The sequence below is a fragment of the Rattus norvegicus genome, chromosome 18 (genome assembly GCF_036323735.1).
Source record: "Rattus norvegicus strain BN/NHsdMcwi chromosome 18, GRCr8, whole genome shotgun sequence".
Classification (NCBI taxonomy): Eukaryota; Metazoa; Chordata; class Mammalia; order Rodentia; family Muridae; genus Rattus; species Rattus norvegicus.
The window spans coordinates 6577985-6595070 of NC_086036.1; the positions used below are offsets into that span (position 1 = coordinate 6577985).

Here is a 17086-nt window from a genome sequence, read left to right on the forward strand (position 1 = left end):
GATCCATAGTTTCTGATGCATTTGAGCACGAGGATGCATCAGAAGCAAAAGGACAGCACTGTGAATGATTTTCATAGACACAGAGGTTTAATTGCAAGGGGGAAATGACTGGAAATAGCCCTGATTGCTTAAGGTACGGGTCTGGAGAACTCCCATTCCATCTCACCTTCTCAGCTCTGACTCATCTCCTACCAACAGACACAACTGGCAATGTACCCATGATTCCACTGGTCATGAACTCACGGTTCTTCCTGCTCTGCAGTGATAGGTGAACTGGGTAAAAGTTAGATCAAGATCTGGTTTTCCTTCAGAAAACCACCTGCTTCTTGTATAGCCAGTGTGACTTATGCAACCTCGGGATGATTCATCGTGTCTATTCTTCAGATCTCTGAAATATTTGAGCCACCAAAAAAGGAAGATTCAATCCTGAAACTCTGGCTTTCCTTTAGAGATTGATGTGTGTAGCCACTTTATTTGATGATACCACAGGCCGCAGAGTTCAAACCCATGAAAGTTCAGCCCCCAACACCAGCTTTGCCTCTCAGACTTCAAAGGGCATTTGGTTTGTCAGCCTGTTTATTTTTGAGAGGTACAGGCTGGCCTTGAGCTCAGATCCTCCTGCCTCCAAGTCCCAAGGCCTGTGTCCCTTGTCCCAAGCCCAAACCACGGCTCAAGGAAGGGCTAAGTTAGTGCAAACAGCCATGTGACTTCCATTCACCTTGTGTTGCCTTTGCAAAAACGCTGTTTTACTAGTTGTCCCTCATGAATGCTGGGAAGAAACTTATGCTGGCATGTGCCTGCCGTCCCCAGACTTGGAAGGTGGAGGCAGGAGGATCAGAAGCTCAATCATTTTTGACTACATAGCAAGGAAAGAAAGAAGGATTTAGCAAGTCATCCGGCCATTTCTGCCTCCTTGAGAAATGAATGGCAAGCCTCAGGAGAAGAAAGATCCACTAATGAGAGCAGACCATGTAGAGCCCTTGATAACACTCCATGTTTCTAAAACTGGCTGAAAGGCTGTGAATGTCTAAAGACCCCTGCCCCCATTAAAATGTTATCACACACATCTAGAACATAATCCCCCTACACTGTCAGTGTTGATTCCCCTTGTATCTAAATCAAGGCCCCAGCTATCACGGGACCCACAGCTTAGTGCTTTATGGTTTATTACTCATTGGTTTTCCTGGGTCTGAGAATGAATTACAGCCAATGTGCTTATACTTCTTTTGAAATGTTCTCTCTCCCTTACCCCCCTAGAGTCCCATAGAGTCTCTTGCATCTCAGGCTGGCTTGAACTCCCTATGTACCCAAGGATGGATGACCTCGAAGTTCTAATCCTCCTGCCTCCACTTCCTGAATGCTGTGATTCCAGGGCTGGGCCACCTTTCCTCATTTATGATGATCGAGGGATTGAATTTCTAAGTTCCTGCATGAAAGACAGGCACTCTACCACTGAGCCACAACCCCGCCGCCCTGGGGTACCTTCTTGTGCTTTTCATAGGTCAAAGCATAAAAATCTCACCCATTTTACAGAGTGACTGGGATGAATTAGTATCTTAATTCTGAGGAAGGAATCGATGGAGCTAGATTTACCATCACAGGCTTAACAGAAGACTCGGAGTTCCAAGCAACTAGAGAAGCAAGTTGTCGGTGACTACAAACAGCACCGTAGCACTCTTCCCTGCGTGGCGGCACATGAATACTTCAAACTGAGTGATCACCTTTACTAAATTCCAGATTTCTGATGACTAATTGGCTTCAAGTCCTTTCAACTGAGCATGTGATAATATGGCTGATGTTAGGGAACGAAAGCACTTTTCTTTGTTGGTTTAACTAGGCACTCAAGAACACACACACACACACACACACACACACACACACACACACACCACACACACTTACATAATTCCCTTCTCTGGGAAATCACAATCAGTGGGTGCTAGCAAAGTATAAACTCTCTCCTCCCTGGACCACCGCCTAAGAGAAAATGGGCTCCTTGGAGGTGTTGATGGTTCCAGTTGTCCCTCTGAGCTGCAAGTAGTTTCCAAGAAGGAGCCAAGGCAGGTTTTAAAAGTTGGCTCAACCCAGCTTTCTCTGAAAGTGGGACAATGCCAGAAAGTAAAAGACCAGAGGCTTGCAGAGACCAGGAGTGTGCATCACTGCCATCTGCTGGATGGAATGGGCATCGCACCAGCTCCGGAACTGCTCCGCAGAGTAAGAATCTTCTGATTCCCAGGGTGGGGTCTGAAGAGGGTGTCTTACTTGCCAGTCTTCAAAGACCAGCTCTGTATGTCTGCAGTATTTTGAAACCCTACAACATTTGTACCCAGGAGGAATTTCTTGTGCACAATCAAGAAGTAAATGGGGACGAGGAATGTAGTCTAGCATACGTAAAACCCTGGGTTCAGTCTCCCATCACTGCTAAAACTAGTTGTAGTGGCACACCTGTAATCCCAGCACCCAGGAGGTGAGAGAGGAGGATGAGACAAGTTCAGGGTTATCATTAGCTACATATCAAGCTCCAGACCAGCTACATGAGACCCCATCTTCAAAACAAAACAAAAGGAAAAGTGAAAGAGGACTATCTTAGAAGCAAAGTTCCCAGATCAACAAAGTTTGCTTGTCTCAAATGATTGACCTAATTAGTTAGAAAAAGCCTATAACAATCAGGCCAGGGGGGCTTATGGGAAGGCAAAGTCAGCACCTAGTGTTTTAATCTATGTTCATGTATTCAAAAGTTACTTTTGAACACTAATTCTGTATGCCATAAAGAACTGAGTAGGGCAGGGAGCATCGGTAATCCCAGAACTTGGGAGGCAGAAGCAGAATGATCAGGAGTTTAAGGCCAATGTTGACTAGTAGCAAGTTGGAGGCCAGCCTGGGACTATATGAGACTTTGACTCAAAAAGAAGAGGAAAAACAAAACAAAACAAACAAAAACTCACGGCCTGAAGGGACAGCAAGGCATTTAAGGAGCATTTGCTCTCCTTGCTGAAGATCTGGATTTGGTTCCAGTACCAAAAGGACGGCTTGTAAACCACCTGTGATCTCAGTTCTAGGGGATTTGACAGGGGATTTGACAGGCTCTTTTGGCCTCAGAGCACCGGATACTCACACAGGGCACACACATGCATACAGGCGCTCACACATACACAAAAATATAAATAAAACGCTGAAAGAAAAAACAAAAGACTGGGAAGTTAGGAGCGCTTGCTGCTCTTCCAGAGGACCAGAGCTTGGTTCCCCTCACCCACAGTTAGACAACTTACAACTGCCTGCAACTCTAGCTCCAGGAAGTCTGAAACCTTCTTCTGGCCTCTGTGAGCATGCACACACAATAGTACACATAAATACACAATGAAAATAAATATTTAAGACAAAAGCCAACCTAACTGAAAGAACTAAAGAAGCAAGGAAAATAAACACAGCCTCTACTCTTAATAATACAATATTCTAGCTTCTGAGGGCCAATATGTGCTGGGCATATGCACCCCACTCTCAGAATAATCCTCAAGCTGTTGCTTGTTTAGAATCGTCCCATACTGCTACCTCAGCCACAGGACGGAAAGTTACTGCCACCCCCTTTATAGTTCTGAACACCAAGGTTTAGACAAATGGAGTCCATCAAGGCATTGTAGTAAGAAACTGACAGGAGCAGGTGTGAACATGGCATCTCAGAGAGGGCATGTTTGAGGGAGATGGTCAATATCCTGGGTCAACCTAGTCTTTTATTTCTTTCACACGCCGACTTTTGGACTTGACTTTTGCATACATCTTCTATTCCGTTAGCTACAGATTTTCAGCAAAGTGAATTTACTTCGCCAATATTAAGAACGAATGACAGCAGATGCCTGGGAAGGATTCATGAAGGAAAGGCATCCCTGCCTCCCGAGAGCCTTTGAAACCTGTCCGGTTAACATTCTTTTCACTTCAGAAAGAGTTTTCCTAGCATCAGGCTGTCTCAGCAGCAGGGACTAACTGAGTCACTGTCAGCTCTGAGTAGAAAACAAATCGACATTTTTGATTGACGTGGCAAGAGAATGATAGAAATACACTTTGCTTAGCAGGGGTTCTACAGTGGGGACGTTCTGGCGGCAATAATGTCACACCACTTTGTTGTGTGTATGTAAGGGCTGCATACACTGGCGTGTGCACGTGCTCAGACTTGTGTAAGGGCCAGAGGGTGTTATCCGGTATCCACCTCAAATGTTCCCCACCTTAGTCTTTGAGACAAGATCTCCCACTGAATCGAAGCTTTCTGTTTTAGCCAGATTGGATGGTCAGTGAGCTCCCAGCATCTGCCTCACTGCATTAGATCCCCACTGCTAGAGTCACGGTTGGGTACCACCACACCAGACCTTTTATGCGGGGTCTGAGAGCCCAAACTCAGGTCCTCACACTTGTACGTAAAGTACCTATAATCGTTGAGCAATATCTCCATCCCTCGAACCATTTTTAGTCTTTCCTTTTTCTCCTACGGTTGGGGTAGTAGTGAGAGGGAAGCCTGGGAAGAGAGTGGCTGGGATCTGGTGGCAGTGAAGGACACATAGCAGTGTCCCTGTGAAAAACGTTCAGAACGAGGTGTTACAGCAAAGGCAGAAGGGTCTTCACAACTTTAATGCTAAGCAGAGAAACCCACCATCTCAAAAAAAAAATATTTACTCAGATTGACCTGATTAAATAGTGAGCTAGGAATGTCTTGGAACAATGGTGAGATCAATGCTAAAGTTGGGCTGGTATTATAAAAATACCTGTTACATTCACAGGGACTGGGACTTTGCTGGACCCCAGAGCCAAAGTTATTATATGCTTTAAAGTCACTTAAGACAGTTGTCCTAGTGCATCCTAAGCCTGTTTATTTAACCTGCCTTACTTGCCTTGGATTTCCTATATAACCAACTTTCATAACCTAAGCTAATGCACAGCTACCCATCTTAAGTTATATAATCTTCCATGACCATGACCCAAAGGTGCATATGCCTGTGCTCGCGTGTGCCCGTGTGTGTAAAGTTACAGTAATGAATGCTGAAAACAGAAAATAGGCTGAAAGCATCCTTATAAAACGAACAAGTGCTGGAAACAGCATTTGGATAGTGTTTGAGCGTATTTGTTTCTCCATGGGGTCAGTTAAAGCCAGTGACTTGTGAAACTCTGTTAAAGATTTCTGTCAGGTATCCCATTCCTTCTTCATATGACCCTTTCTGTCTAATATAGAGCAAAGTCCTTTGATAGGGACAGATACAGACATGCAAGGACACACTCACACACACTCACACACAAGGTAGGGGAGGGCAGAGGCAGATAGACACAGGGACAGACAAGACAATGCAGAATTCATGCAGGCACAGACCCAGACTCATATAGCAGTCAGAAGGGAATGACTGAAGACCAAGGGAGAGAGAGAATTCAAATCCACGCTGGCTCTTGGTTAATTACTCCAAGGGGAAGCTTCATAATTTCTTTTCTTTAATTCAATACCAACACGTTAATGGTGACCCTGAGTTTCTCCCTAGTGCTTTCTACCGACACCTCTGATAGTTGGCCTCCTGGGTTAGAATCCCTGCCCCACCCCGACTTAACAAGGCATCTAGTCTTTGTAGCTAGTGATATTTGAAGAGTCCAGCTGGATTTGCCGCTCTCAGTCCTGACGTTCCGTGTCTGGGCACTATCATGCACAGACAGGACGCAATGCAACTCAAGTACACTGAGGGTTTGTGCAGCCAGAAGGGGTACCTCCGACAGTGGGTGCCCTGAGGTACTGATACTGCGTCTTCTCTCAGCAACCGCACAAGGCAGGTAGGAGGGACACGGAAGTCCAGGTGATGTGGCGGAAAGGGTGGGTATTTATCTAGTCAAAGCCTACTGCACATTGGCTGCCTACATGAGAACCACCAGAAAATAATGCCTTAGGGCTCCATTTGTGTATCAAACTCTCAAGAAGAGAATGTGAAGGGCATTCACATTGTTTCCTGGAAATAACCGAAGCCTTAATTTTTCTGGAAGGATCCCCAGCCTGGAATTTTCTGGAAGAAGTACAACCAGAGAAGAAAAAATACTATTATAAAAGATTTATGGCAGGCCTCCTTAATGGAAATTCCCTTTCTAATAAATTTCAATGTTGAAAGCAAAACCACTAAATGCCCAATTCCAGATTATTTAGAAATTAATCAACTGTCCGTAGTTAGTGCTGCTTGGTGGTGAATTACACGCTAGACAAAAGGACTTCCTCGCTGTTCTACATTTTTTTGTGAATCTAGACATCAAGGAATAAGTTTTTGAGAAATAAGACCAAATTAAAAGAAGGAACAAGATATCAGAAGTTCACTTACAAGAGAGGCCACATGGAGACCAGGCTAGCTAAGGAGCAGTAGCGAGAAGTCCAGATGTCTTGGGGATCATTATGGTTTAAGTTCATGATGTTCCCCAACTGGCTCAAGGTTTGGATGGCAGTTTTCTGGTGGGTAGAGGTATTCGGTGGGGGCTGTGAATCGCCTAGGAAGTTGAAGTGGGTCACTGTGACCTTTGTAAGTTGTGCTCTGGCCCAGTCCAGATTTCTGTACTTTCTGGTTAGCTTCCCTACCACTTAAACAGCCCCACAGGGGCCTGTAGCCCTGAATTAGGGGTCTCCACCATGGCTTTCTTGTCACAAGTTGAAACCATGAGCCCAAAGGAACCTTCCCTATCCTTTTTGCTTCGGTGGGGTGTTTTGACACGGAAACATAAATGCCACTATGGTGGTGCTAAGAATGGTCCCCACAGGCTTGGGCATTAGGGAGTGGCACTACTTGAGACAGATGAGATGTGGCCTTGTTGGGGGAAGTGTGTCACTGGAGATGGGGTTTGGGGTTTCAGAAGCCCAAGCCAGGTCCATTGTCTCTCTCTTCCTGATCCCCTGGGTCTGGATGTAAACTCTCAGCCACCTCTCCAGCCCCATTTCTGCCTGCAGGCTGCTGTGCTGATAATGGACTGAATCTCTGAAACTGTGAGCCACCCCAATTAAATGTAGTCCTTTATAAGAGTTTCTTTGGTCATGGTGTCTCTTTATAGCAATAGAACACTAAGACACGTGTATGCCAAGGTCAAATACATAAAAATGTATCTACGTCGGGATAATCCAAGGTCTGCTTATTTCCTTACAACTTGCTTTCTGCCTTTTGGAATGGAATGCTTATCTTATTTGCATGCAAATGACTTTAAAAGGCACAGTTGAAGAGTTAATTTTTTTAAATATCCATTCATTTTTTAACTTATATGTATCTGTGTTTTGCCCACTACAGTTTATATGAACTGCAGGAACTCAATGAAGCCAGATGTTACACACCATTTTGAGCCACCATGTAACTGTTGGAGACCAAACCCAGGACCTCTGCAAAAGCAGTAAGCAGTCTAAACCATGGGGCCATCTCTCCAGACACTGAAGAACTGATTTTTCTAGTAATTTAATACCTTTATATTTTAAACATTGTTATTAGCATACGTTTATTTGCACAATAACAGATTTCACACATGTACAAAATGTGCTTATTCACACCATTTCCTCTCCGTGTGCCCCCGACACCTGCCCACTCACCCCTTCCCAATCAGTCCCTCTTCTCCTTTCAAACCATTTTAAATGACCCAGTGGATTGAATTCAACTTACAGGCGCATGGGTGAAAAGTTATTTATAGAAGCACTGGCAACTTGCCAGTGGCCACACCACTGATTTTATGATACTTTTGACACAATTCGCGTGTGTTATAAGACACCCGCCTGATTTTGTTCCAAAGCCTCTCTCAGTGGTGACTTCCAGCTTATCAGGAGCTAGTTAAACAAACCTCACAGGACGGTTCACAAAGAAAAAGGGGCTTGGAGGACAGGATGTGAAGGGCAGACAGAGGAGGCCCTGACGGATACAGGCACTGCACAGGACTGTGGAACAAATGGAGCAATTGAAGAATGACCAGACCAGATGCCATTTAGATACACTGGACGTGAGTGAGGCTTCTCATTACCACTCCTTCTGGTCACTGGAGAGGAAGAAAAATACCAAACCCTGCCTTCCAAATACCAAATCTATTTGATTAACATGCCCTGTGTTCATTACTTTTCTTGCTGTGATCAAATACACAGCAAGAAGCAACTTAAGGGAGTATGAATGGCTTGGATATGCTTGGCCCAGGGTGTGGCACTATTGGGAGGTGTGGCCTTTTTGGAGTAGGTGCAGCCTTGTTGGAGTAGAGTGTCATTGTGGGTGTGGGCTTTAAGATCCTCCTCCAAGCTGCCTGGAAGCCAGTCTTGTCCTAGCTGCCTGCAGAACAAGAGTTGAAACTCTCACTCCTCCAGGCCCATATCTGCCTGGATGTTGCCATGCTGCCATCTTGAAGATAATGGACGGAACCTCTGAACCTGTAAGCCAGCCCCAATTAAATGTTGTCCTTTATAAGAGTTTCTTTGGTCACAGTGTCTTTCCACAGCAATGAAATTCTAACTAAGCCAGGGAGTAAAGGTTTGTTGGGGCTTACAGTTTGAGGGGTACAGTCCATATCTGAGGGAAATGCATGGTAGCCATGTCTTTACGGTGCCAGGGGTGTACCCGTGTACTTCCCACAGCCGTACACCTTGGTTGAACATGTAGTAGAAAGTGGACAGGAAGCAGGGCCAAGATCCGAAGCTCAAATCCCATCCTCACTGACTTCCTTAAGCAAGGCTCTACCTCTTAAAACTTCAACCAAAGCACAGCAATCCCCAGTCCTTGACACTCTGCTCTCCTCTCCGTGACCCGTAACCAAGCTTTCGCTAGACGTTTTCCTTCTAAGTGGATCTCACATCCTTCCATCACTGGCTCTCCTGCCACTGGCTCCCTCTGATGTGCTCCCGCCTACCCACTGTAATGGCCAATGCAAGGGTTACATCACCCCCCACCATTACTCTGTGTAATCATTTACCCACATGCTTCCAGAATTGTGCACACCGTGCTCTGCTATCCTCCTCCCCAGCCTTCCCACCCACCTACCCTTTAATGTTACTCTGAGGGTTGAAACCACTGCAGTCCGGCTGCCCCTCTAACATTTAGATCTCAGGTTCTAGAGCTTTCTCTGGAAGTCTGATCCAGTCTTGGTCATTTTGACCCTCTTGGTTCACACTACTAAAATTTCCCTTTTCTATGAAAGCACTCATCTTTATCAGTTTTCTATGATTCAATCCATCTGTCTCTATAATCATAAGCTCCGGGCAATCACAGCTCTGGATGCCTTTCCTCACCAGCGTGGCTCCAGCATCTAACGAATTTCCTGGACAGCCAGAACAAATACACACTGGTCAGATGAATGGATGTGCTTAACAAGAACAGACCTCAAAAAGTGACTCTGACAAGATAGTCTCATCTCACTCTTTGCAGAGCTCTCAAACTAAACTCCCCCAAAAGCAAAACATTAGTTGCCTCTGGTATATTTTTATGAATGAGAAGTCGGGGAGCTGTAACTGTATCCTGGGACATCAAACTGTTTCTCAAGCCTGAGATAAGTAAGCTCTCCGGACAAGTACACGCACTCACATCCAAAAGTTTTCATTCCCAAGATGTTTTTTCTTGAGGACGAATAAATGCTTTGTTTATTGGAAAATGATAAATTATAGTTGAATAAAGTTCAAAAATGCAGTTTAAGAAGCAGCCTTTTAAAGGCCCTGTTTTGAGTGACGCCACATTTGATGCCAACAGGAGATCTGAGCAAAAACCCACGTTTCGGGACGGTATAATCACCACCCAGAGTTTAGAAAAGGCAAGACCAGAAATCATTCGTCCAAGCAAGCGCTATGTGCCAAACGCAGAACCAAGTGGAAGTTTAATTTCAGAACACTCTCAGATAAACACAACCTTCACTTCTGTGTTTGCACTTAAAAAAAAATAAACAATTTGATGCAGAAAAGCCCAAGATACACATTTCAGTGCAAACTGACCAGTACATTTTCACCAGTTACCAGAAATCTCTTACTGTAGTTACTTTCTGAATGCTTGGGTAGCACGAAATGGGCAGTAATTACTGAATGGTCTCCCCAGAATAAATGCCTTACATCAGGACCACGAAATGGGCAGTAATTACTGAATGGTCTCCCCAGAATAAATGCCTTACATCAGGATATGAAGAGCAGCCAGTATGATCAAAGCACCTATGAACACGGCCTTTGCTGAGTATCCAAGCTCTAGCCAGGAATCACAAACGTAGTAATTGCACAGCTAGAAGAGAGACCTCTAGTGTATGTTCCCGGACTTTATATTGTGCTTCGGGCATAATTAATAGAGCAAAAACCACTGCAGTCATTTTGCATGGTGCGGTGGGAGATCCCCCTCGCCCCCACTATCATTCATACCAATCTAGAGATTTCTTTCAAGCTCATGGCACTTGTCCCTAGTCAGTTACATTGTCCTTATACACACAAGCCCCAGCCCATGAAGTTTTCTCTGTGATGTGAAGTTTTAAAGTTCCGGGGTCACCTTTGTCACCGCATTAGTAGACACTTAGCCTACTGCCATCCTTGCAATCGCCAGCATCTCTTTTCAATCTGCATCAGCAGGACTGCTAAGGGCACAGACTCCTAAACAACCAACTCCTTCTCCTAAGCCAAATGCCACCGAAAGCTAAGCACGAGAAATAAATCGGAATCTTGCCCATTATCCTGGAGACAACTATACTCGTTGCTGTTTAAAATTCGCCAAGTCGACTGGCTATGAGCTCTTACAGCCTCCCACACGGGCAGGTGGATTCCTGGATGTGGACCCAAGATTTAATGAATCATTCCGTGGCATCAGCCTTAGCCTTTAAAAATCCTTTATTTTTCTCTTTTCCACATTAAAAACACTTGAGATACACAGAAAATGTTTCCCCCGAACACATACACATAACACACGAAACAGGAGGTCTCTTAAGGAGTCTACTGCTGAGAAGGTAAAAGCCTTTTGCTCATTTTTAATTTGCTAAAACAATCCAAGCATGCTTGGTACCCAGAGGGTATTCTCAAATAAACTTGTATCTCTAGCTGCCAGCTTAGTTGATTGAAAACAGAAGGCAACCGTTTCTTAAAGAATGAGTATGTTAAACTATTGTGTCTCCCTGAGTGCAACCAAACTGTTGTCTTCCCGGGTGCCACCAAGGAGACACACACACACACACACACACACACACACACACGGGGCGGGGGGGCTGTGAGGACCGCAAACATTTGCTTGAAAGCAGCCAGTCCTATGCTCTAAACGCTAGTATTTGTATAATATTTGTACCAAATTACTTCTGCTTTCTGAGGTGTCCCTCTTAGCCAGGAAGCCAGAGCCTAAAGTCTTGGACAGTTCCCTCGTGCGATTCTCCAAGTACAAAGCAGATCGCCCTATCATAACTTTGCTAACTTTGTCCGCTCCGGCCCAGCCGGCCCGCGAAGCAGTTTCGGTTAAAAGGTATTAACACTGAAAAATTATTTCCACGACAGCTTAAGTGCTGGAGGGCACAAAGGCGATCCCGATCAGCCCGGGATCGCTAGGAAGTTGCTGCGTGCCAGGAGCCCGAGCCGGCCCGCGTCCAGGTAAGGGGTCCCCGCTCCACAACCTCACCCTCCCCACTTCGGCGTTCAGGCACTCCACCTCACTTTGGAAGCAGTTCACCACAACGCGTCACCCGCCCCATTCTTTTTTCCAGGAGGTGAGGACTCTTTTATTTTCCAGCCAGGTCCCTCTTGGGGGCAGGAGAGGAAGCGCACTCCATATTTCCATCTGGAGGGGAGGCAGGCTGGGGGATGGGGAGGAAAGAGGTCAGAAAGGAGCCAAACTGCTTCCCTTCCTCCCACCTCTGCGCCCTGGAGCGCGGGTTCCGACCGCGCCGCGCACACCGGTGGCGGCCGCGAAACTCTGTCCCTTTAAGGGAACCGTGGACTCCAGAAGAGGAGGAGGGAAGGAAGCGGGATCCAGACTCGGAGCTGCAGGCTCGGTGGAGAAGGGGCGATCGCCGAAAAGCCGCCGTTACCTGCGGCTGTGGCGGCCACAGCCTTCCCCCCACCCCCACCCCACCCCAGCGTCCCCAGCCCGCGCCCGCCTCCCAAGACGTCTAATCCGGACCGTGTGCCTAGGTCTCTATCAGGGAGGAGGTGGGGAGGAAAAGGAACCGGCGCTTTTTAAAAATAAATGAAACATTTGCACCCAAGGAGGGGGGGAGGGGAAATGGGAGGGGATGAGAAAAGGCTTTAAAGGCGCCTGAGTAGGAGGAGGCGACGAATCTGGATCAGCCCGGGTGGCATGCGGGCCGGCTCTGGGCACTAGCCTTCGCTCACAAAAGGGCTCAGCCGGGGAGAAAGGGGAAGGGAAAAATAAATAAATAAATAAATAAATAAAGCGCCCGGGGGCCCGATCCGCTCAGCAGCCACAATGGCGTCTTTGAGCGGGTGTCCCGGGGGGCGCCGCCAAGGCTGGCTGTGAGCAGGGCGACGGTCCCCACCCCCACGCGATCGGCGCCGAGCCCCGCGGCGCTCCGGGAAGAATGGACGCGCGCGGCTGGCGGGAGCAGGGACCGGACTCCGGGGTCCGAGAGCCGCGGCGATGAGCTCCGAGACGCAGCACCCGGCCGCGGGGACCCCCAGCACGGTCCGCGCGCCGCCTTCCGACCCCGCGAAGCTCCGGCCCGGGTTCTCGCCGCCTCTGCTTGCGCCGCTCGGCTCCTTCTGCCAGGAAGAAAACCGAGGAGCCGCAGCCGCAGCCGGTGCGAGCGGATCCCCGGCCGCCGTCCGCGCCCGGCTGCGTGTGTGCGAGTGTGCCGCGCTCTCGCCCCATGCCTGGCACATGCGTAAAAGCGAGTTGCGCCCAAAGTCCCAGCCATACCCTCCTTAGCAAATAATAACAAACCCAAACCGTCAGATCTTACCTGAAACATTGAAGCACAAAGTCTCTCTCCAAGTCCCCTTTTCCTTTTCCTCTCCCCCCTTTTCCGATTTCTCTCCCAGCGATCTGCTCGCCTCGCCACACCAGAGAGAAATGCAATAGCTTGGCTAAGGTAGACAGAACAAAATACAGAGGAGAGTTGCTCCAGGGCTTTGAAACCCCTCAAGGCAAGGATCAGGATACAATTAGCTCGCGCCTCTACCTCTAGTCCAAATCTCCAAAATAAAACTTAAATCAAATTAACCGATCACAGTGCTCACAGTTGATCTTCAAAAAATAAAGCCCTGCATAGGCGTATAGAGAAATATACATATACGAATTTTTCCCAGATTTTTTTTTGTTGGAAAAACAGTCTCATTCCAGCCTCCAACTTGCTTTTTACTCTTCCCTTGCACAGAAAAGCTGATTTTAATCGTTGTGATTAGTTTTGATGTAACGTGTCCGCGGGCGATTTCTACAAATGGATGGAGTATTTCTTTGCCAAAAGAGGGAAACGCAGCAGATGATGATAATTATAAGGATTGTTGGTTGTTTCTTTTTATTTGTGTTTCGGGCTCCTGCTTCACTTTCTCGAGTTGACCTGACGTTGCTGTTACAGGAAGGTCGCACAACTTGTTGATGAGGCTCACTGCCCTGTCTGATCAAAGGCTAGGTGATAATTTGGCAATAGAACAGCGTGGTTTTGGTTCCTTTGGCGAAATAAATGTCGCAAATGACGTGGATAAAAATAAAGCACATGCAGTCTACTTTGCCCCAATCAAGTCTGAAGCACTGCCTGAGGGTGATACACAAACTCATTTCAAATGTTCAACCATGCAGAATTGTAAAAAGATTGAAAGAGTTACACTACATTTTTTTAAGTGGGAAAATTAAAAGAAAACAGAACCTAACATACCTACCATTAAGGTTTATTTGATCAACCTTTTGTATTGTCTCTGCTTGTCTCCCTCTGGTACCTTTGGGGGCCTGTGTAAATCCATTATTTGATGGAAGGGCTCCACAGAGGCAAGGGGAGTAAGGTAAACATATCTCCCCAGATTGCAGCTCTGAGTTCTGAGCCACCCTTTGCCCCCATTACTTCTTCCTCTTTAGGTCTCTGCTCAAAGACTTTTACTGAAGATCGTCCTTTATCTAATTTTGTTCCCTTAGATGGAATGCTTGGTTGTAAAATCAAGGCTCACTTCCCGTTAGTATTACATTCTTGCCGGATGTTTTTTGAAATGGTATGTGTTGTGAGCACTTCACAGTTCACAGCTAATTCAAAGACTTTGCTGACATTTCATATATATGCATGAATATACACATATACATGAATACAAACAGGAGAAACACACACGAGAGACAGACACACACACAGAAACACACACACACACACACACACAGAGAGAGAGAGAGAGAGAGAGAGAGAGAGAGAGAGAGAGGCTCACCAGGTTGTACAGCAACAGGAAAACCCATACAGAACCAGATATGCCTGGCAAATACTTGTAGCTGGCAACATTTTACAGGAAGTGATTTTTATCCACATTTTACCTTTAAGATAAAGAAGTTGTTACAATGTCAACAGAAAAGGGAAGGATTAACATTTTCATTTCTTTGTTTTTAATGTGGTCCAACAAACCAGTGCTGTAATGACTCAAGAGACTGGTGTCATGATGGGAATCAGAGGTAGTGGTGATTTTATTTTTTTTAGTGTGGAAAGTGTACTAGGGCATAGGCATTGTGCTCTGAGAACATCATGCCCTTGGAAGAAGAAAACAGAAATATCTCGCAAAGCAACACAGAAGAGGCTCATAGTTATCTTTGCATATTCTCTTCAGTAGATACATTCTGTGATTGCAATAAAATGTTTAGAGAGATGACAAAGAGCTAAATTCAAAAGAACGAATGAATTTTTCTTTTTCCAAATGACGTTAACATAGAAAAAGAAGTGAGGAGGCAGGGCTCTCAGCAGGAGCAAGCCCAGTCACTTGATCCTTACACAGTGTTAGTATCTCTTACCCAAAACCCTTAGAAATGGGGAAGCTCGGATTTTCAAATAAAGCATACAAATAAAGAGACATGAATGGATGGGACCCAAGTCTGCATAAGATGTTTCTTTATGTCTTATGTAATACCATTCGCATACAGCTTGAAGGTAAACACACACACACACACACACACACACACACGCACACGCACACACACACATACACACATACACACATGCACATACACATATGCACACATACACACACATTCACACACATACATACACATACACACATACACACATGCCCATACACATATACAAACACACATGCACACACACATACACACATGCACACACACATACACACATGCACACACACATACACACATGCACACACACATACACACATGCACACACACATACACATTTGGGTGGGTGTACATGTATGTGTTCATGTGTGAATGCACATGTATGCAGATGCAACTTTATGTATACATATACACATGCATATACATATACACATATATTTCTGTATACATATATACATATGTGTATTTTAAACACACCCAGAGGTAAACATCTAGTGCTTTCCTTTCCATTTTCGTTTTTTAGACAGGCTCTCTTGCTGAAGCTCACTGATCCAGCAAGACTGGCTGACCAGCAAACCCCAAGAATGTATCTCTTTCCTTTCTCTCCTTCTCCTCCTCCCTCTCCCTCCCCCTCTCCCTTCCCCTCTCCCTCTCATTTTCACTCTCCCTCTCCCTCTCATTCTCCTTCCCCTCCAGCTCTGGTGTCACACATGTTTGCTTTTGCACTCATTCTTGGAAGGCATGCATGCTGACTGATCAACCTCCCTGCCAGTATACAGTATAGTTAAGAGGCTAGTGCATCAAATAAAGTCTTACTGTGTGAAGTTTTCCATTGGTGCAGTCAGTCACAGTGCTGCTACTCAAAGAGTTTCAGTTTTTGGAGCATATGATAGTTTGAATTGTCAACTTTTGCAATCTAGAATCTTCTAGGAAGAGAGTTTCAATGACAGGTTACCTAGATCAGATTGCACATGGCTGTGAGTGATTATTCGATTACGTTAACTGCAGTGGGAAGCACACTGTGGATAACACCATTTCCTAGGATCCTCCACGTCTGCCTGTGACACGGTGTGATACGCTGACAGCTTCACCTTCCCATCACATGCCCACTCCCCTTTGAGAGTCCTGTACCCAGGAAGTGGGAGCTAAAACCCGCTTGTCCTTTCTCCAAGCTGTCTTTGCGTGGTCATTTATCACAGCGACAGGAAAAGAAATGGAGGCACAGCATTTAAGGTTTCTGGATCAAGAATGCTCATCCTGTTTGTTGAAGCTGTGATCTAAAGGGACTATTAATTAAAACACAGAAGCACAAAGCCCCCAAACCTCACACCCACATGTCATCTGCAGAGCAATGCATCTCTGTCCTAGAATGAGCTGAAAGCCCCTTGCAGACCAGTATGTCATCATCATCATCAGAGGTGGAGGTGGGAAGTAAAGCAGCAGGTCTACTGCCTCTACAGGTCTCACTTTTGTTAGTTCTCTCTCTCTCTCTCTCTCTCTCTCTCTCTCTCTCTCTCTCTCTCTCTCTCTCTGTACTGTATGGATGGGGAGGTGCTTGTATGGAGGCCAGAGGACAACTGGTGGAGTTGGCCCACTTCTACCTTTACATGGATTCTGGGAATTGAACTCAGGACCATGTGAAGAGTCAGGCCCGTCTTACCAAGGATGAGAAGCCAACTTACAGTATATCTGCAACCACAACTGACTTGAAAATACCTTTTTCAGCCTGGTGTGGTGGTGCATGACTTCAATCCCAGCACTCTATGTAGAGGCAGAGGCAGAGGCAGGGGCAGAGAGGCAGAGAGGCAGAGGGGCAGAGGGGCAGAGGCAGAGGCAGAGGGGCAGAGGGGCAGAGGGGCAGAGAGGCAGAGGGGCAGAGGGGCAGAGGCAGAGGCAGAGGGGCAGAGAGGCAGAGGGGCAGAGGGGCAGAGGCAGAGGCAGAGGGGCAGAGGGGCAGAGAGGCAGAGGGGCAGAGGGGCAGAGGGGCAGAGGGGCAGACAGGCAGACAGGCAGACAGGAAGACAGGCAGAGGCAGAGGCAGAAGCAAGGGCAGAGAGGCAGAGGGGCAGAGGGGCAGAGGGGCAGAGGGGCAGAGGGGCAGAGGGGCAGAGGGGCAGAGAGGCAGAGAGGCAGAG

The 17086-nt window shown here is 46.5% G+C and overlaps 1 protein-coding gene across 1 annotated transcript in view; it reads right to left on the reverse strand.

The window, feature by feature from the left end:
* Nucleotides 1-13042, reverse strand: part of Kctd1 (potassium channel tetramerization domain containing 1) — a 194080-nt gene extending 181038 nt beyond the window's left edge. The window contains exon 1 of the mRNA XM_039096741.2: nucleotides 12877-13042. Within this exon, the coding sequence (XP_038952669.1) occupies nucleotides 12877-12885 (9 nt within the window). The 5' untranslated portion in view covers nucleotides 12886-13042. The remainder of the gene's footprint in view (nucleotides 1-12876) is intronic.
* Nucleotides 13043-17086: the final 4044 nt, after the last annotated feature.